Here is a 20,607-nt window from a genome sequence, read left to right on the forward strand (position 1 = left end):
ACCCTAAAAATACCACAAGCAGTGCAGCTGACTGTAAACTGTTGTTAACTGTCAGTCCTGATTACTCAGCAGAGCGTTTTTTTTTTGTTTTTTTTTTTCTGTCGTTACAGAATTAAAGTGGTTTTGTTAGACAAAATCCCTGGCTTCTATCTTCACGTGTGTCACATGTGCCTTATTATAAAGAGTTACCCGTTATATTTAGAGGAACAGATGAGTCCTGGTTGGACATATTTAGAGCTGTTGGTCAGATGGTGTCACTTCCAGATCCAATCAGAAATATCATCGCTGATTTTGAGCTTTGTTTTTCAAAAGTGTTTAACCACAAACTGTATCACATATGTGAATAATGTATAAATAATGTAGTCATAATCCAGCCGAGCCTCTTACCTCACCTCCTCACACTCTCTCTGTCACAGTTAGAAGCACAGATCCGTGCTCACCACAGCGTTAACTTTACATGACTCTAATCTCTTTTTAAACACTTAAAGATGTGTTGTCACTAAAGAAAGAGGAACTCATTACATCTTCATTGTTTTGTTCATTGTCTACATTACATGCAAGTCCCATTAAACAACAACACATGTATTTTGTTAAATGAAGGCTTAACCTGTCAGACAAAAATGTGTTTCTTCTGTGTAAATTGTTCTTGCATTTTGAATGGCGTCTTGTGTGGAGGGATTCCTTTTTGTGCTACTTCCTGTCAACTTGTTTTCAACCTTTCTTCTACAAACTGACAAAGGTGCATTGTGTAACTTTTCTGGAGGGTCCGTCACCTGCTTGTTTCTGTGGAGATGTCATTGCTCTGCCTGGAATGTTCCACACTGTGACATTAAACAGCTCTACTTTACATTTATTCAATTACAGGGGGTTTTATAGCTCAAAAATACCTAGAAAAACAGGCATTGTGACAGTGAGCAGGGTGGCCTCTCCACAGATCTGACCTGGAACATTGTCTTGTTGGTCTCCATAAATATAGAAAGGTTTAATAATCCACCAGAAAAGTTACACAATGCATCTTTACCTGGTGTTAAACTATGATAAACATTGACCTCAGGTACGGTCCCACCAAACCCTGCAGGTGTTCAGACCTTACCGGGCGTGGCGTGCGTCGTCACCGGCTCGCTCTGGCTCCTCCCCTTTTCTGCCACCAGAGTGATGTCATACCTAAGCCCCGCCTCCAGCTGCGTGATGTGGGCGGAGCTGGTGGTGGGGTCAAAGGTCAGCTCCTGGCTCCGCCCCGCTCCGTCGCTGCGGGAGACGGTGAGGCGGTACCGGTCGACGTCGGACAGCGAGGGCTCCCACTGGACGACGGCGGAGGAAGTGGAAGTCTTCACCACACGGAGGTTAGAGGGGCCGGACGGCACTGAGGGGTCAGAGGTCAGTTTGGAATTTTCTCTAGTTTTATAATAATAAAATACAAACAATAAAATTTAAACTCAAATCTCTACAGTTTATAGGTAAGATAAGATCTTAGTCCGTGTACCATTTCTTCTTTTGAATTTCAGTTAAGAATGAAAGACAGTAAAAGGGGAAAACTGTTTCTTATTTCATGATTCTGTTTTAGTGTCAAACAAAACAACATTTTGACCTCTATTTCCAATATTTAATTTAAGGTTTATTTCAATTAACACCAAACAAAAAACTATCTCGGTGCCTGTTTCAATTTTTATATTTTATTTGCTTTGGAAGTTGGAAGTTCTGCTATTAGAAGAACTTACCTGAAAATCATTGCAGTTTTGTGGACAAACATGTCTCTTCTTTTATAGCGACGCTTTTACTTTCACATCTTAGAAAGTCATTGTTGAACTCCATGACGAGAAACAGTAAGCAGCGATAAACTCTCCTTTGTTCAATTGACTCCATAGAACTAGAATTAAAATAGTGTTGTTGTTTTGTTTTTGGTTTTTTTTGTGTTTTTTGTTTGTTTTTATTATAGATCCATGGTTGACACTGAATTCACATGTGGTGCACTGAGCAGCAAAACTTCCAGCGCAAATAAACCAGAGAGAATAAAATATCCAAATTGAAATAGGCACGATGACTGTTTTTGTATTGGTGTAATTTGAAATAAACTTTAAATTATAGAATGGAAATAGAGGTCAAAATCTTATTTATTTTATTTTATTTTATTTATTTATTTATTGACACTAAAACAGAATAATGAAACTGTTTTCCCATTTTATTGTTTTTTGTTCTTAATTGAAATTCAAAAGAACAAATGGTACACGAACCCTGTGTCTATTTCAGTTTAGATATTTTATTCTCTCTGGTTTATGCCCCAGAAGTTCTGCTGCTCAGTGCACCACCTGTGAATTCAGTGTCAACCATGGATCTATAATAAAAAATATTTTTTATTATACCATATTTTTCGGACTATAAGTCGCTCCGGAGTATAAGTCACATCAGCCAAAAAAAAAGTGTAATGAAGAAGAAAAAAACATATATAAGTCACACTTTTTTGGGGAAAATCATTTTATAAAATTAGAGACCAGGAACTGACATTTTATCTTGAAAGGCAAGTTCTAGTGATAACAACAGAACAAAGAACAACAGACTGAACAGGCGTTAATATGTTAACGTAACATTAACAATTATTCAGATAACTATAGTATAAACAACACAACATAAGTTCCAAACTCTCCAAATCTCACTCCAGATCACTAAATGCATTGAATCCTTTAAATTCCTCATTCTCTCGTGTCACTTCTGAGGAACTCTGCGCAACTTCATCCAGGCTCTGTCATCCATCCAATGACAGGAAAGTTACATGATTCACCTTCCAGGTTACCATAAAACTGTGTTCTCCATTCCCACTTTCTCTCAGTCTCTCACAAGTTTCTCGCTCACTCCGAACTTTCTTTCTGTTGCTCGATTACCATTTTCTGCTGCAGATTTCTCTACTTGCAGCAAGACAAGTAGAGACACATACAGGAGACATGTGCAGAAAAGTGATACACAAGCCTAGAGCCTCCTGTGTCTGTCAGTCTGAACATTTAATATATAAATCACACTGGAGTGTAAGTCACAGGAAACACCCAGACCATGAAACAAGTGTGACTTATAATCTGAAAAATACACAGTGTTGGGGAGTAACAGATTACATGTACCGGAGTTACATAATCAGAGTACAAATTATGAGTAACTGTATCCAGTTACAGTTACTGTTTCAGTGAGTGGTAATTGGATTACAGTTACTTTGTTGAAATAAATGGATTGCACTGTGGTATTTTCCTGTTTTCACATTATTTTTATTTTTATTTTTTTCCGGTAATTTCACTCATTGCTGGAAACTAAACCAGGTCTATACCAGGACTAAAACCTGGTCTAAACCAGGTCTAAACCGGGACTAAACCAGGACTAAAGCCAGGTCTAAACTAGATCTAAACCAGGTCTAAAACCAGGTCTAAACTAGATCTAAACCAGGTCTAAACCAGGACTAAAACCAGGTCTAAACTAGATCTAAACCAGGTCTAAACCAGGACTAAAACCAGGTCTAAGATAGATCTAAACAAGGTCTAAACCAGGACTAAAACAGGATTTAACAGGATTTAAAGGACGTGTTTCCTCCTCTTCTATCAATAATATTTTTAATAAGGTTAAGTATCCTCGTCTTTGCTTCCCTACAGCAAATCAAGTAATCCAAAGTATTCAGATTACGTTACTCACTTTAAGTAATTTAATGGATTCTGTTACAAACTACATTTTGGGGTGTGTAATCTGTAATCTGTAGGGGATTACATTTTAAAAGTAACCTTCCCAACACTGAAAATAAGGTAATTCTGTGGGTTCAACTGAACAAAGTTTATCACCCCACTTCTTCCTGTTTCTCGTCATTCAACAATGACTCTCTAAGACGCTAGAAAAGAAGAGACCTGTTTGTCCAAAAAACAGCAACAATTTTTCAGGTGAATCCTTCTAGCAGCAGAAATTCCAGAGCAAATAAACCCGAGAGAATAAAACAACAAAACTGAAATAGGCACGATGACAAATAGAAAAATAGAGGCCAACATCTGTTTTTTTTTGTTTGACACTAAAGCAGAATAATGAAATAACAAACTGTTTTTCGTTCTTAATTGAAATTCAAAAGAACAAATAGTACACGGCCCCAGCACCATAACAGCATTTTTGTTTTAATTTGAAATTACTTTTACACATTTGTCAGATGCCCTCCCTTCCTCCTGTACTCCTGTGTGTCAGATGCCCTCCCCCGCGTGGTTGCGGTTGGATGATACTCACGTGTGTTGAAGCGTGCGGTGTTCGGGGCCCCTTTGCTCTGGCCCGTTCGCCCGGTCACCGTGACGCTGTAGCTCTGCCCCGGGGCCAGTCCGCTCTGAGTGAACGAGGAGTCGGAGCCCGGGACCTCCGCCTGCACCTCCGAGCCGTCCTTCTGTAAACAACAACCACACGCGACGTTTAGAGTGTGGACTAAACGGGACCTAACTCCACACACAGCCGCACTGCAAACACTGAGCAGGACCTGGAGGACTAAAGGGGAGAGTGAGGGGGGAGGAGGCGCAGGGTCTGGAGGACTAAAGAGGAGAGTGAGGGGGGAGGAGGGACGGGGTCTGGAGGACTAAAAGGGAGAGTGGGGGGGAGGAGGCGCGGGGTCTGGAGGACTAAAGAGGAGAGTGAGGGGGAGGAGGGCGGGGTCTGGAGGACTAAAGAGGAGAGTGAGGGGGAGGAGGGACGGGGTCTGGAGGACTAAAAGGGAGAGTGGGGGGAGGAGGCGCGGGGTCTGGAGGACTAAAGGGGAGACTGAGGGGGGAGGAGGGCGGGTCTGGAGGACTAAAGAGGAGAGTGAGGGGGAGGAGGGGCGGGGTCTGGAGGTATAAGGAACAGCGTGATTGGTCGAACAGGTATCCACACTTCAGACTCAGTCAGGTGTTTAGATACAGAGAAACACCTGGCTGTAATCAGAGCAGTCCTGCGTGATGTCATGTAGTACTTGAAACTGCAGAAGCCACTAGAGGCAGCGTGCATTTCTCTACCTAGTTTGCACGAAAATTACATGAAAAAAAACAAAACAAAAAAACACTAGGAACAGTTAGATAAAGTTATTAAAACATGTTCTACACAGTTAAGTAGCAAAAAAAAAAGAGTTTGATTTAGTGTTTCGTTCTGCTTCAAAGGGCTTGTGTCTAGTTTTAAACGCTGAGTCAGGAACATGTTTTAGTTTGAACGCTTAGCTCCGCCCACTTAGTCCTTTGTGCCACTGTGAAGTTGCAACATGAAACAAAAACTGTTGTCTGTGATAATGTCAGGTCCAGTCATTTTCAGAAACATGTCTGATTTGACAAAAAAGTCCACACTGTCAGTTTATTATTATTATTATCTCGCAGCTTTTGCAAACGCTGCATGATGTAATAAGCATTAATCTTAACAAGAACACATTCAAATCAGGTACAAGCCCTTTAAAGTCAATCTGTCCAGCCAATCACAGCCTGCTGCCTTTGCCCCTAAAGGCCGCCACACACTACAGGATTTTTCAGTCTTAAGAGATTTTTAAATGTGTGACAAAAAGCGCACACCACAGACACGAGGACAGTCTTATGAGATTTTAAATCTCCATTCACAAAGACTGCAACAGGATATGTCTGCAGACCACAGGATATAAAGTTGTGAGCGCGATGGCGTCAGCTGTTTCCTGTCTACAGTAAAACCAGTGGCTCTGAGACTCTTTAAATCAGAGATCTCCAACCTGTAGCTCAGAGGCTACCAGTAACTCTCCACCCCCTTCTAAGCAGCTCGACAAAGGATTTCTGGATTATACATATTGTACTGAATTAATCAAATTTGATTGAATAAATGTGTTATTTTGAACTTTCTGTTCCAATAAATGGATAATGAGTCTGTACACATGTGCATCAGTATCCCGGTTCTGTCAGTATTCAGGATACTGTGTTTACATGTGCGCTGAGAAACCGGGACACTCATATCCCCGTGAACATGATCAAATGGAGTATCCCGGTTTCTTGACATAAACTTACAAATGCACAAGAGCAACAATTAACTCAAATCAATTTAATAAACCAGGAAAAATACAAACCATGAGCTCCTTTAGTGTCGGAAGCTCAGGAGGTTTAACCAGCAGTGAGGAGCTGTGAGATCTCCCACAATCCACTGCACACATCAAACCCAACAGATTCTTCATTAAAATCTTCTAAAAATAAAAATAAACTCAACTTTACAACATATAAACCATAAACACTATAGATCCACATCAGCAGGTTTGATCAGATAATTCAGCTTTGATCACATTTGTTTATGTTTTACAGAAACGAAACTTAAAACCGCATGGATCATTTGCATAAACTGTTATTGCTGATAAAAACAGATTGATGCCATCAGCTTCTTTTGGACTAAATGACATGACTCTGTGCATTATGTGAGTTCTTTTTGTGACAGAAGAGGTGCTGATGATGGTGAGTCTGTTCTGTGTGTATATCATATAGGAGGTAGCGTCACTGTTGTTTGATGGTTACGATCTGACAGAGCCGCTCAGAGTCACACTGACACCGCACACAGGAGGAACGCAGCAGCCTCAGAATCGCACACAAAGAAACAAAGTCAGGTCACGCCTCCCTGAACTCACGGAGAAGGAAATCATGGCCAAAATCAGGCAAATTCCCTTGTAGTGTGTGGCGACCTTTAGATAATCATGTCTCAAGATTTTCAGATAAATACTCTCTCCCTCTGTGCCTCATCTCCACCGCAGCAGCAGAACCATCAGCCTCTCAACCTCCTCCTCTTCATCTGAGTGTGTGAGTGTTTGTCAGTTTAAAATATACTGCATATAAAAAGGTTAGGTTCTCTGGTTGAGGGTCCGCCCCATGCTCGTCTCCATGGAGATGTTACACAGTAGGGCATTAAACATACTGTAAATGAGTCAAGCAGGTGGCAGACCGTCCCCCAGAAAATGTTACATAGTGCACCATTAACTTTATTTTCCAGTCCATTTAAAAACATTTTGAATTCATTTCCCTGGAGGATGTGAGTGGGAGATGGTGGGACACAGAGTTGGTGAGATGGAGGCAGAGCACGTCACATCTGGACAACATTAGTCATTAAGAATCTAATCCTGATCATTTGGGGTTGATCTGCTTCTTTATCAGAGGCTCAAATAAACTCTGGGATCAAATGGAAAGTGTTTGGGGGGTTCCCTTTATAAACAGCAGAGGGCGCCTGGAGCTGCAGCAGCTCTGATCAAAAGTCTCAGGTCTGATTGAAGCAGGCTGCTGCTGAGCCCAGTTAAACTGCACTGTGCACTTTCACTTTCCTTTTCTCAAAACAACAATGCCCTTCCCTCTTAATGCTCTTTACAGACTCTCCAACAGCTCCACTGTGTCATCACTCAGCCACACTCCACGGCTCCTGTAGCCACAGCTGCCCTGGGGCACAGTGACAGAGGAGAGGCTGCCAACCAAACAAGCAACAAAACAAAAGTCAGTGTGGATCAAATAAAGTCTGTTTAACTGTTTTATAGACAAACAGAGTGCAATCCTTATGGATGACTCATTATACGAGCACAATAACAGACTGCACAATAGAGGCCCCTAAGGGCCCAGGCCCAGTGCCTGATGTTACTCCCTGGGTGTTAAAGACACAATATTTACACTGCTACATTCTTCAGCGCACCAGCAGGGGGCGTGACCTGTGCAGTGCAGCACAGAGGGTCAGTCTTGTTCCTGATCAGAAACCTCTTTTGTTTAGTGAATGAATGAGCAGCTCTCCCCAGAGCCGGGCTTTGGTCTGTTTCCTTGACAACAACAATAAACATTAGTAATATATTCACAATAACCTTTAGATCAGCTCAAAGTCCAGACAGTGACAGAGGACAAAGAAAGAATCCACACTCCACTCTCTGAATGCATGTTCTCCCTGTGTTAGTGTGGCAGAGTGGTTAGCCTGTCTCCTGGTTGTGGGTTAGACTCCTGCTCTGTCTGACTGGAGCGTGCATGTCTTCTCTCTTTCTCTCTCTCTTTCTCTCTCTGTTCATGTTTCTGTTATTTTTTTCTGGGCGCTCCAGCTGTGTTGAGGAGCTGAAGTCATCTCTTTGGCCGACGCCATGTTTGTGACACTGTTTACTGGTCTCCATGACAACAGCCCTCATCTTCAATGTCGTCACATCTGTCCCTGCGTCGGCCATTTTTCTGCTCCCTTTCTGACCCAGACTCAGTCCAGACCTGGGACTGGTTTAGGTCCGGTTTGGTGTGAGACCTGGTTTAGTTCTGGTCAAGCCCCGTCCTTGGTTTTTGTTATTGTTTGCTGTTGCTGCGATGAAGTCACTGCCAAGTTGAAATCTTTTACACTCTCTCACACAGTTCTGGTTTTGAAATTGTTTTCAAATTAAATCAGGGTGATTGTCTTTTTCACATTAATATTTCTTACACTTCCTATTTTATTGGAGCCATGTTTGCTCTTGTTTATTTATAGAGACATCATTTAGAAGTCAGGAAGTGTGACTGTGTGACTGTGTGACTGTCCTCTGTCTCATCAGCTCTGAGCCGCTGCACAGTCTTGCAAATGTGCAGACCTTTCAGCTGATCACATCCTGACTGTCATGTTTTTGCCTCCATAGAGTAGAGATTTGTGGCACATACCAATGCAGTATGTAGAGACCTTTCAGCTGTTCATCTCACACTTATGTCTTTCATTTCACAGCAAAGTGAGTTTTGTCAAATCTCTGACTGGTGCTGTTGTGTGCATCACACACTCTCAAATCCAACACCGTGGTTCACTGGTTCACAGCTCGTTTACTTCACTCACAGCTATGAATTTGTGGATCTTAATGATTGTGGCAAAGTAACAGTTAATTTCTAGGTGAAAAAAAGCACATGACTTGTCAATTAGACTGAGGTCAACTTGAATGAGACGAGGAACTTCAACAGTGACGTGTTATTGCCGAGAGTCCAGCTCCATTTCCCAGTCTGTTCCACTCCTCTTTTTGCTTCCTCCCTGTTTTTTCCTACAGCCGCCACTCATTCCGGAATCATCCCAGGATGTCTCTATATCCTCCTCTGTTCATTCAGTCTGTGCTGGATTACACCTCTTGACTGAATGACTGAGCTGTATTATTTCATTAACTTCAACTGAAGCTGAACAAAAGTTTTGCTTAGTTTTTTTCCAAAGACTAATAAATATTAATTTAAATATTATGATATTCTAAGTGACATTATTGTAGAATAGGACCTGTTTTTGTATATATGTAACATTTATTTGCTCAGTTCAAGGCAATCCGTTTCCATGGTTTTACCAAGTACGATGAACTTCCTCGTAAAGTAAAGGTGACTACATATTTCAGATTGGAGGAACTGACTGATTAGTTAAAAAAAAGACTGTCTTGTGCCTTGTATTATACACCTTTTGCACTAAAAAAGACCACGCCTGGGATAGAAAGAAACCTAATTTCAATTCCTTTGTATATCTAGTATATGTGAAGAAATTAACAATAAAGGTAAATGTGACTTTAGTTGGCACAGCTTCACAACACGAGTTCTATGAATGAAACTTGCTGTGCCGAGCTAGAAGAAAGAGGAATTTACTGAACACTACACTGAGGGATGACTTGTAAACTCAGCTTTAGAATCACACTCCACTTTAGTCAGATTTTTCAAGGCAATCAGTTTCCTAGACTTTTCAAGTAAGGTCTACTTTTTAGATTTTACAGTGTGGGCTGTGTAAAGAAGTGGACTAAGGGAATGTAATGCCACCAACAGAGTTCAATATTTGGAAATCATCTGAGTATCATAGCAACAACAGAGCCAATCAGGAGCGAGGCTGTTGAGGGTAATGACCCTTCCCAACCATAACACTGGTGTGGAAGGGACGGGCTCTTAGCAACACTGTGAGTTAAACTTGTTTCTAGCGACCTTTTGGACAGAAGGCGTCTGATTGTTCCAGTATTAATCTTCATATCTTTATCTTGATATCTTGACAAAATAGTGAAATAAAAACCCCAGGATCATGTAGAGCAGGTTCATACAAACATTTTAGACCAAAATGAGGAGCCTGACAGCAGCATTTAATGAAAAAGGGGTGATAATATTTCAAAAGTCACTGGAGCTGAAACGTGCGCTTACTTCCTACTCAGAATGTGATAGTTTACTAGTTAACTATGTCCATTTACAGGCTATGATGTGTATAGACCTTTCAGCTGTTGACAGTGAGTTTTGGCACAGCTCTGACCGGTGCTCACTGTTGCACGTGTGTCAACCTTTCAGCTGTTCAGTGAATTTTGGCACAGTTCTGACCGGTGCTTACTGTCGGACGTGTATAGACCTTTCAACTGTTGACAGTGAGTTTTGGCACAGCTCTGACCGGTGTTTACTGTCGAACATGTATAGACCTTTCAGCTGTTGACAGTGAGTTTTGGCACACTTCTCACCGGTGTTTACTGTCATACATTTATAGACCTTTCAGCTGTTGACAGTGAGTTTTGGCACAGCTCCTTCTGAATGATGAGTGTTTAATGTGAATTCAAACAAACAGCGAGTCCATAATCTGTCTCTGAGTTTAGTCTGTGTGCTTCAGTGTTTGTGTCCTGACGTCAACACTGCCCTCTGCCAGCACGTCACATGACCGCCACGCTCACAGCTCATTGGTCCATTCAAAAGGGTAATGGCATACGGTGAAGTTTTTCAATGAGCAGGACTCTATTTATTAGATACAAACGTTTAGATGTTTCCACAGTGTTTGAAATGAGCTCGCACATCAGCAGCAGTTTTTTTTTTCTTTCTTTTCTTTTTTTTTTTCTGTTAACTGATAGAACTGGCAAAAATGCAATGAGACTGAGCACCTTGTAATCTTAATTTAAAGGTCATTTAAAGTGCATTTGACAAGTTTGACTAAAAACTGATCTACAACAAAGTTAACATCATTGCATTTAAGATTTGACAAAAAAAAATGTATTTTCTATGTCTGTAATTTTGGTGAAGATTATGGTTTGACTTGACTTGTTGGACAGAAGTAGCAGATGTGACACACGTAAAGGAAATTCCATAACAGTTACCTAGCAACAGTGTTGGGAGTAACGCATTATAAAAAATAATGTATTACAGTAATGCGTTGATTTTTGCTGTAATGCAGTAATGTAAGGCATTACAGTAGAAAAAATTGTAATATTGTACTCGGTCAAATGTGAGTAACGCGCATTACAATGCTTTTTTAACCTGGATTGAAGTGGTGGGTTTTTCTTCATAGAAATTAGCTAAAATCAGCAGCAGGGAAACGCCGGAGACGCGGCTGGATAGACCTTCAGTTAAAGAAAGAAAGGACTGACCCAGAACTCTACGCTGTTTAGACCTGGTTTAGACCTGGGTCACTTCTGGTTTAGACCTGGTTTACAGTCGTCCCTCGCTCTAACGGGGTTCACTTTTCATGGTCTCGCTGTTTTGCTGATTTTATTTTTTATTTTTTTTTTGTGCAATTTTGCATGCCTTTTGTTTTTAATGTATGAACACGTATTGCGTTCCTCCCGCTGCATCCTGATCGGCTAAGGGACTCCTGTCTCCTGTACAGTACAGAATGTGTTCAGCTGCCAAATTTAAATAAATGTTCAATCTGTAGCAGTGTGATTCTGAAGTGCTGTATGTCTGCAAGTTTTCTCTCTGACAAAATCCACAACGTCGACGAAACGTTCTGCACTGACAAAGTCTCCTGTGCTCACACCCAAAAGACAGAGGACGATGCAAACCATTGCACAAAAAGTTGGACTTCTGGACACGTTGAAGGAAGGTAGAAGTTACGCGCTGTAGCAGAGTTGGGTCCCCGCAAATAGTTGCTGAAATCAGGACCGCGAGCCCGCGCAGTAGGGTGTCCATAAAGAGCGATCGGGCGACAGCCGCTCTTACCTCCATGAGGTGCGGAGCAAAGCCGTCGGTCACCTTCGAGCCCGTCCTGACAGTGAGTCCAGTTTTAGTCCTAGTTCAGTTCTGGTTTAGTCCTCCTCTTCAGTCCTGGAATCAGTCTGAGGTTAGTCCTGTTATAGTCCTGGTTTAGTCCTGGTTCAGCTCTGGTTTAATCCTGGTTTAGTCCTTGTTTAGTTCTGGTTCAGTCCATATACGGCTCAAAAGTTCAGCTTTTTCACAGTTATTTTGGTGAGAGTAACTTAAAGTAATGCAATGTTTTACATTTTAAATGCAGTAATATTGTAATGTAACGAATTACTTTGAAATGACAGTAATAAGTCATAAATAACACATTACAGTTTTAAAGTAACTTGCCCAACAGTGTTTAGCAACCTAATGTAAAAAAGGCTTGTCTAAGTTATATAGTAGTTATGATTCATATCTAATAATAATTAATAAATTACACCTTCATTTAGATTAATGAAGGTTTAAACTGTCAGGAAAAATCCTCCCTTGTCCATAAATTGTCATTTTGGCTGGAGTTTTCCATGGTAATGACTTAGGCAGAGGGACTCAGCACTGCTTGCACTACTTTTTTTTTTTCTTTTTTTTTTTTTAACATCAATAAACTGCTTAAAAACTATGATACATGTTGACCACAGGAACTATCCCACCAAACCAAGTCAGAAATAGACAAATATATAAGTACTTGAAAGCCATTTTAGACTGTACTTTCCTTCTCAAAAATATCGTTCCTGTGTCCTGTCTCCTGTGTACCTCTCTGATCCTCTCGAGTGTCTGCTTCATATTTGCTCCTTTTAAGTGAACGTCGTTTGTTTATCTGGTTCTAAGAGCTACAGTAAACAGACAGGTCCTGGAAATACCAAGAGTAGGACAAAGTGCAAAATAACTATCGCTTTTACCGTCTGAAAGAGCTGTAGAGTGTCCAAAGAGTCAAGTAAATTAGAGTTACGTTACTTCAAAATAATATTACTCAAATAGAAAGTCTTGGTAGAGTCAAAAAGTATTTGGGAAAAGTATTACTCAAGTAAGAGAAGAAAAGAGAGAGACAATGTCAGGAACATCTGTTTTATCATTTGAAGTTAATGTAATGTGAAGGACAAAACATGAAATAAATCTGTTATTTTCAAAGGACGGACACAAAAATGAGACAAACTAAATCAAATCTGAAGCAGCTGCAAGAAACACAAATGTTCAAATCATGTCAGCTTGTCACATAAATCTTTTGTCACGAGGAAGCACGACTTTTACTCAAGTACGAGTAAAATTTGCCAATGTACAGATCTATTTTATAAGCAGCCCTTGAGGTCAAAATGAGGTCGCTGTGTACCGTCTGCCTCTACTGTAATTATAAAGTTTTTTTTTTTGTTTTTTTTAGTTGTCTGTGAAGCAGGAAGTGCGCTGTTAGCATGGGGATGTACCTGGCTGGAGAAGCTGAGCAGGTAGGACTCGTACTGGACCGGAGGCTGAGTCCAGACCACAGTGACCGAGGACTGGGTCAAGTCTTTGGTGTGGAGCTCCTCCACGGCCGACATCACTGAAACAACACAAGAGATTTAGTCCTGGTTTAGTCCTGATTTAGTCTTGGTTTAGTTCTGGTTTAGCTCTGGTTTAGTCCTGGTTTAGTTCTGGTTTAGTCCTGGTTTAGTCCTGGTTTAGTCCTGATTTAGTCTGGTTTAGTTCTGGTTTAGTCCTGGTTTAGTTCTGGTTTAATTCTGGTTTAGTCCTGGTTTAGTCTTGGTTTAGTCCTGGTTTAGTCCTGGGTTAGTTCTGGTTTAGTCCTGACTTAGTCCTGGTTTAGTCCTGATTTTAGTCCTGGTTTAGTCCTGGGTTAGTTCTGGTTTAGTCCTGGTTTAGTCCTGGTTTAGTTCTGGTTTAGTCCTGGTTTAGTTCTGATTTAGTCCTGATTTAGTCCTGGTTTAGTTCTGGTTTAGTCCTGGTTTAGTCTTGGTTTAGTTCTGGTTTAGCTCTGGTTTAGTCCTGGTTTAGTCCTGGTTTAGTTCTGGTTTAGTCCTGGTTTAGTTCTGGTTTAGTCCTGGTTTAGTTCTGATTTAGTCCTGATTTAGTCCTGGTTTAGTTCTGGTTTAGTTTAGTCCTGGTTTAGTCTTGGTTTAGTTCTGGTTTAGCTCTGGTTTAGTCCTGGTTTAGTTCTGGTTTAGTCCTGGTTTAGTCCTGGTTTAGTTCTGGTTTAGTCCTGGTTTAGTTCTGGTTTAGTCCTGGTTTAGTCCTGTTTAGTCCTGGTTTAGTTCTGGTTTAGTCTGGTTTAGTCCTGGTTTAGTCCTGACTTAGTCCTGGTTTAGTCCTGGTTTAGTTCTGGTTTAGTCCTGGTTTAGTTCTGGTTTAGTCCTGGTTTAGTCCTGGTTTAGTCCTGGTTTAGTCTTGGTTTAGTCCTGGTTTAGTCCTGGTTTAGTCCTGGTTTAGTTCTGGTTTAGTCCTGGTTTAGTCCTGGTTTAGTTCTGGTTTAGTCCTGGTTTAGTCCTGGTTTAGTTCTGGTTTAGTCCTGGTTTAGTCCTGGTTTAGTCCTGGTTTAGTCCTGGTTTAGTCCTGGTTTAGTCCTGGTTTAGTTCTCTGCTGTATATGTTTGTGGACGTTGGTGTCAGAGTGCAGTTTGAGCAGATCAGAGACTTCACTGTCTGAAGAAAAGACCCGATACAAAAGACCTACATCAGTGGTGCCTCTGGGTCCAGTCCTGGTCCAGATCTGGTCCAGTCCTGGTTCAGATCATGAAATATCTGGTCTTCCATGTTTTTATTTAGTCCCGAAACCCCAAACCCGTCGCGACTTTGATCTCAATCATCAGAGTTTATGTTGCGTCTTTATTTAATGCAGATAGCGGCTCTCCCTCTCCCCAGGCACTTCCCCCTGCTTCCTTTAACATGTGGAGACAGAAATCATCCGTCTTCTGTATTTAAAGCCTCCATAAACCTGACACGTAACCTGTCCCAGTGGAGTACACGCTTTGTCTCCATGGAGATGTGATCACTGGAATGTTCCACAGTATTTGCTCCAGTGTGTGGCCTTCACTTTGTCCCTCTGTGAAGATCTGCAGCTGCTTTTCTTTTTCTTCTGCACTTAAATATATTTGATCAGGCTGTGGACAGGGAGCTGCAGCGGCGGATCCTACACCTGCCCACACCTGTCATACACCTGTCACACACCTGTCACACCTGTGTCACACCTGCCCACACCTGTCACACCTGTGTCACACCTGCCCACACCTGTCACACACCTGTCCCACACCTGTGTCACACCTGCCCACACCTGTCACACACCTGTCCCACACCTGTGTCACACCTGTGTCACACCTGTGTCACACCTGCCCACACCTGTCACACACCTGCCCACACCTGTCACACACCTGTCCCACACCTGTGTCACACCTGTGTCACACCTGTGTCACACCTGCCCACACCTGTCCCACATCTGTGTCACACCTGTGTCACACCTGTCAAACACCTGCGTCCCACCTGTCCCACACCTGTCACACCTGTCACACACCTGTGTCACACCTATCACATCTATGTCACACCTGTCAAACACATGTGTCACATCTGTGTCACACCTGTCACATCTGTGTCACACCTGTCACACCTGTTTTACACCTGTAGTGTGACGTCACTCACAGCGTTCAGCGCCGCTCAAAGAATCTTCACGATGCTGATGGTACCAGGAGAGAATTTGGAGTCAGGCTCTATGTCAGACCTGGACACTGTCCAGCTCCGGGGCCAGAAGAATTACAAAATAAAGTTATTTTATAATTTGACCACATGCATGTACTAAAGCTGCATTACTTTTATTTAAGAGTTTTTTGTTTGTTTTTTTAAATAAATTTTTTGTAAGGGAACCTCTTTTTTTTTTTTTTTTTTTGCTTAGTCATAAAATTAATTCTTACCAGTCTGAGCAGCTTGTCAAAACAATGATATTTACTGCTTTTCATAAAGAAATATTATGCAGAAATGAGTTAAGCCTTTTGGCCTCCACAATATTTTCTGTTTCACATGTGGCCCCATGGAAAAAATAATTGCCCACCCCTGCTCTATGTTATGAACAGAATTTTTATGATGGAGAAAATGGTGGGGGGGAAACACCAGGACCATGTAGAGTGAGTTAATACAAATATGTGAAGACCAAAATGACGAGGCTCACAACAGCAGTGAGAGGAGGAGCCACAATATTCCAGTGGAAGTCAATGGGAGCCAGAGTCAAAAGGAGCAGGAAGAGCCTCATAGAACTTCCCTGTTTGGAATACAGCTGCTAGGCCACACCTGCCCTGCACCTGCGCCACACCTGTCACACACCTGTCATACCTGCAAAACACCTGTCATACCGCACGTGTCATACCTGTGTCACAGTTGGGTCCAGTGAGTCCCTCCTGACACTGTCCACAGTCGGCTCCGCTGAAGCCTCTCCTGCATACGCACTTCCCCTTCACACAGCGCCCCCTGTTGTTGCAGTTCCCGGGGCATCCTTTAGCGCTGCAGTCTGTTCCGGTGAAGCCGACCTCACAGACGCAGCGCCCGTCCACGCACTTGCCCCGCCCACTGCACTCGTTTGGACACGCCTTCTCCGCGCACTCCACCCCCTTAAATCCACTGTCACAAACGCACTTCCCGTCCACGCAGCGCCCCCTGTTGTTGCAGTTCCCGGGGCAGGTTTTATCGGCGCAGTTTTCTCCTCCAAACCCGGAATCGCACACGCACTTCCCGTCCACGCACACGCCGCGACCGCCGCAGTTATCCGGGCACATTTTACTGCCACAGTCCGCACCGCCGAAACCAGACTCACAAACGCACTTCCCGTTCACGCAGCGCCCCCTGTTGTTGCAGTTCCCGGGGCAGGTTTTATCAGCGCAGTTTTCTCCTCCAAACCCGGGATTGCACACACACTTCCCGTCCACACAGCGCCCCCTGTTGTTACAGTTTCCAGGGCAGGTAGCTCTAGAGCAGTCGGGACCGCTGAACCCAGGACTGCACTGACACTTCCCGTTCACGCAGCGCCCCCTGTTGTTGCAGTTCCCGGGGCAGGTTCTATCGGCACAGTTTTCTCCTCCAAACCCAGGATTGCACTGACACTTTCCGTCCACACAGCGCCCCCTGTTGTTGCAATTCCCGGGGCAGGTTTTATCGGCACAGTTTTCTCCTCCAAACCCGGACTCACAAACGCACTTCCCGTTCACGCAGCGCCCCCTGTTGTTGCAGTTCCCGGGGCAGGTTTTATCGGCACAGTTTTCTCCTCCAAACCCGGACTCACAAACGCACTTCCCGTCCACGCAGCGCCCCCTGTTGTTGCAGTTCCCGGGGCAGGAGGATTGAGAGCAGTCCGGACCGCTGAACCCAGGATCGCACTGGCACTCCCCGTCCACACAGCGCCCCCTCTCGCCACAGTCCACGGGGCACTCCTCCTTGGCGCAGTCAGCTCCGGAGAAGCCGGGGAAGCACTGGCAGTGGCCGTCTACGCAGCGGCCCTGGTCACTGCAGTCGTTTGGGCACAGACGGGAGTCGGGCGAGATGGAGCAGCCTGGACCTGTGGAGGAGAGAGATCACAGTAAGAACAATATTTCACACTAAAAATGAAGACCATATTAGCTGATTTTCTGATCTGTTATAATGTTGTTTCCTCAACGCAAACAGACCTGGAGTCGTGATTTGTTTTCTCACATTTAACACACAAACTCCGCACATTTAATTAAGACTCTGTTCTTCTTCCCCAGAATCATATGGATGATTTCAGCCCAGCAATTTCCAATCTCTACTCAACTAAATGAGCTGTTCACTTGAAAACTATTTCTTGTTGACATCATAAAGTGGAACAGAGCATTTAGAACTTTGGAGATGTAGACAGACTAATAACAGAGGATGTGTGAACTCCATGTGTGGTTTTGAGGAGGTAACAACATTAAAACATGGCAAAAAGTTCACAAGAGTTAACTCTGTGTAATATAGGACGTTTAAACTGTAAAATAATTTGTCCCAGATTGTGGAGAATCACTGGTGACCAGACTCACATCTTCATAAAGTGTTGGTGAAGTGTGTGTTCTGGATCCCAGACAACCCCCCTCCCTCTGAGCAGTTGAAATTCGAGCTCCTCAGATCAGAGCTTTCAGATTGAAAATGACTTCTGGATGGGAGTGGAAATGTCTTGATGTAAAAAACAGTCCGGATGAAAGGGTGACACACCTTTTTCCAGGAGTCCCTGCCTCAAGTGGAGAAGTTCATGTATGTCAGGTTCATGTTCATGTGTGAGGGAAGGATGGAGCATGTGACTGACAGTTGGATGGTTGTTCTGGAGCTGAAGCCAAAGGCAAAGTCCTTGATTTATTCATCTCTTACCCTCACCTCGCTCGCTTAGACATAAGGTGAGTTGCTCAGAGTAGAGCCGCTGCTCCTTCACATGGAGCGGAGCAGCTGAGGGGAGGCATCTGTTCTGGATACCTCCTGGACGTCTCCCTGAGGAGGTGTTCTGGGAATGTTCCAGACCCAGGACACGCTGGAGGGACTATGCCTCTTGGCTGGCCTGGGAACACCTCGGGGTCCGGGACCAGGTCTGGGGGAGCTGGAAGAAGTGTCTGGGGTTAGGGAAGTCTGGGAGTTTCTGCTCAGACTGTTGCCTCTGCGACCCGGCCCCGGATACAGAGGAAGAACATAGTGAAGATGGATGACTCCTCTAGAGAGCTTTTCTCCTGCAGATGACGTATGTGTCACATGTGAAGGACCACAGTCTCTGCTAAAGCAAAAATGTCCTTTGAAAATTCACTTCAAGTCTTCAGTCAGGTCACATGGGTATTTCAGAATAATACTAGAGTGCCGGGCGCTTGTCGTGAAATTCTACATAAATCTCACAGTATGTAAAAATGATAAACTCATGAAAAGCTTTTTTTTGTAAAAGCTCTGACATACAGCCCTGTGATCTAATGTTCCCCACACCAGCACGTTCATCATTTCCCTCACTTAAACTGATTCATGGACATGACATTATTGGAGCTCAGATGACTGGAGCAGTCAGTGTTTGGGGACAGATCTCGTGCCACATCTTGAACATCTTAATTTTCTGGCACAATTCCTCGTCTGCTTTTCCAGAAACGTGTTTCTGTAAAGAGGCTCATGGTTGTGGGAGCTCCTCTGGTCTGAAAGTGAAGAGTTAAACTTTTGTTACATTAACATTAGTAACTTTTTTAAAGGAATTGTACTTTTCAGAGTATTTTTCAAGCAGAATATGTATATTTTTGTATTATTATTAACGGCTCATACTTAGACCTGTAACAATAATCAGTAAATCAATTAATCGTACAATAACTTTTAACGAGCTCAATAACTTTTCCAGCCAAGATAAATTCTATTTGCATGTGTTTGTTTTCATTCTCTCTCTCTCTCTCTCTCTCTACCATAGAGACTTTGGCTACGTTCAGACTGCAGGGCTTAACGCTCAATCCAGATTTTTTTGTGAAATCCGATGTTTTTGCGAAGTCGTTCACATTTCCAATTAAATGTGACTTGTATGTGACTCCAGTGTGAACAGTAAATGGCCCAAAAGTGTCCCGCATGTGCACTGGAGACACGAAGACGTCAACCGCAGTGAGCGTGCTGTGTTTACGGAAGTTGTACAAACATGGACAGCGAGCATTGAGCACCTGGAGATTTTAAAGTTCCTCTCGTACTGGAGCCAGAACATGAACAACTTACTTGTTTTAAGGAGGAGATTGAGAAGGAGAAGGACGAGGTTTTTGGCCGTGGTGTTTTGTGGGACAGCGGCAGCGATGTCTGTTGAAAGGAACGTGTGGATGTGGAGACGTAGCCAAGAGTGGTGAGTGGTGATGTGCTTCACTTCAGTGACACAGAGTTCATTAACAAATTTCGTCTACTTCAGCGCAGAATAGTGACGTTTGTAGCTTGTTGATAATGTGTAGGTCGGACGAATGCGCTTTGACCGTTCAGACTGAAGTCACATGTTAAAAGACTGGATATATATCAGTTTCAGGAGCACATTTCCACGTGTCTTGGGTCGTATTTGAAAAAATCGGATCTGTGTTGTTCAGACTGTCATTAAAAGATCAGATACAGGAACATAGGGGCCAAAAATTGGATTTGGGTCACTTCAGGCTGCAGTCTGAACGCAGCCTAAATGTCAAAAGGCTTCTGTCGTTCTCTGACTCCTCTCGTTTAATGAGCGTAATGACGTTTGAATGAACATGCCAGCGTAGACTAGGCGGATTATTTGTTCATCAGCACAGCAGGTACGTGCGTAGCTCGAGTGCAGAAAGCGCCGCTGCCATGCCGCTGAACATGACACAAGTGCCGCAATCAGAATCAAAACAGTTCATCTCCGTGTGACAAAACAAGTCACGATGCCGAATCAACACGAGTGAGCGGGACACGTCTCAAAGGCCGCACGCTTCAAATGCAGGGAGAACCAAACGACGAGAAGAAACGTCTCAAAGCCCAGCAGCTGACATACACCCAAACCCGAGCCACACAACCAGCCCCCGAGAAGAGCCCGAAATCTATTGAAATCCCACAAGACACCGACACGATACCAGACACGATACCAGACACAATACCAGACAGGACAGAGAAACAGGATCATGTGTCACGGATTAATACGAACACTTCAACACCAAAATGACAAGCCACAATATTCCAATGTAAATCAATGACTAAAAACACTTTTAAGGGCAATTTTGTTACAGAGATTTAATAATCCATTTTATTTAATATTTTTGTTGTGTTTGGTTCAGCAATGGTTT

The 20,607-nt window shown here is 43.1% G+C and overlaps 1 protein-coding gene across 1 annotated transcript in view; it reads right to left on the bottom strand.

The window, feature by feature from the left end:
- Nucleotides 1-20,607, bottom strand: part of LOC110160831 (tenascin-like) — an 87,694-nt gene that overhangs the window by 43,797 nt on the left and 23,290 nt on the right. The window contains 4 exon segments of the mRNA XM_055157569.1: nucleotides 1,094-1,363; nucleotides 4,237-4,387; nucleotides 13,289-13,404; nucleotides 16,209-17,390. Of these exon segments, the coding sequence (XP_055013544.1) occupies nucleotides 1,094-1,363; nucleotides 4,237-4,387; nucleotides 13,289-13,404; nucleotides 16,209-17,390 (1,719 nt within the window).

This window comes from Boleophthalmus pectinirostris, unplaced genomic scaffold, assembly GCF_026225935.1.
Source record: "Boleophthalmus pectinirostris isolate CB_2022bp ecotype Guang Dong unplaced genomic scaffold, ASM2622593v1 HiC_scaffold_21, whole genome shotgun sequence".
NCBI lineage: Eukaryota > Metazoa > Chordata > Actinopteri > Gobiiformes > Gobiidae > Boleophthalmus > Boleophthalmus pectinirostris.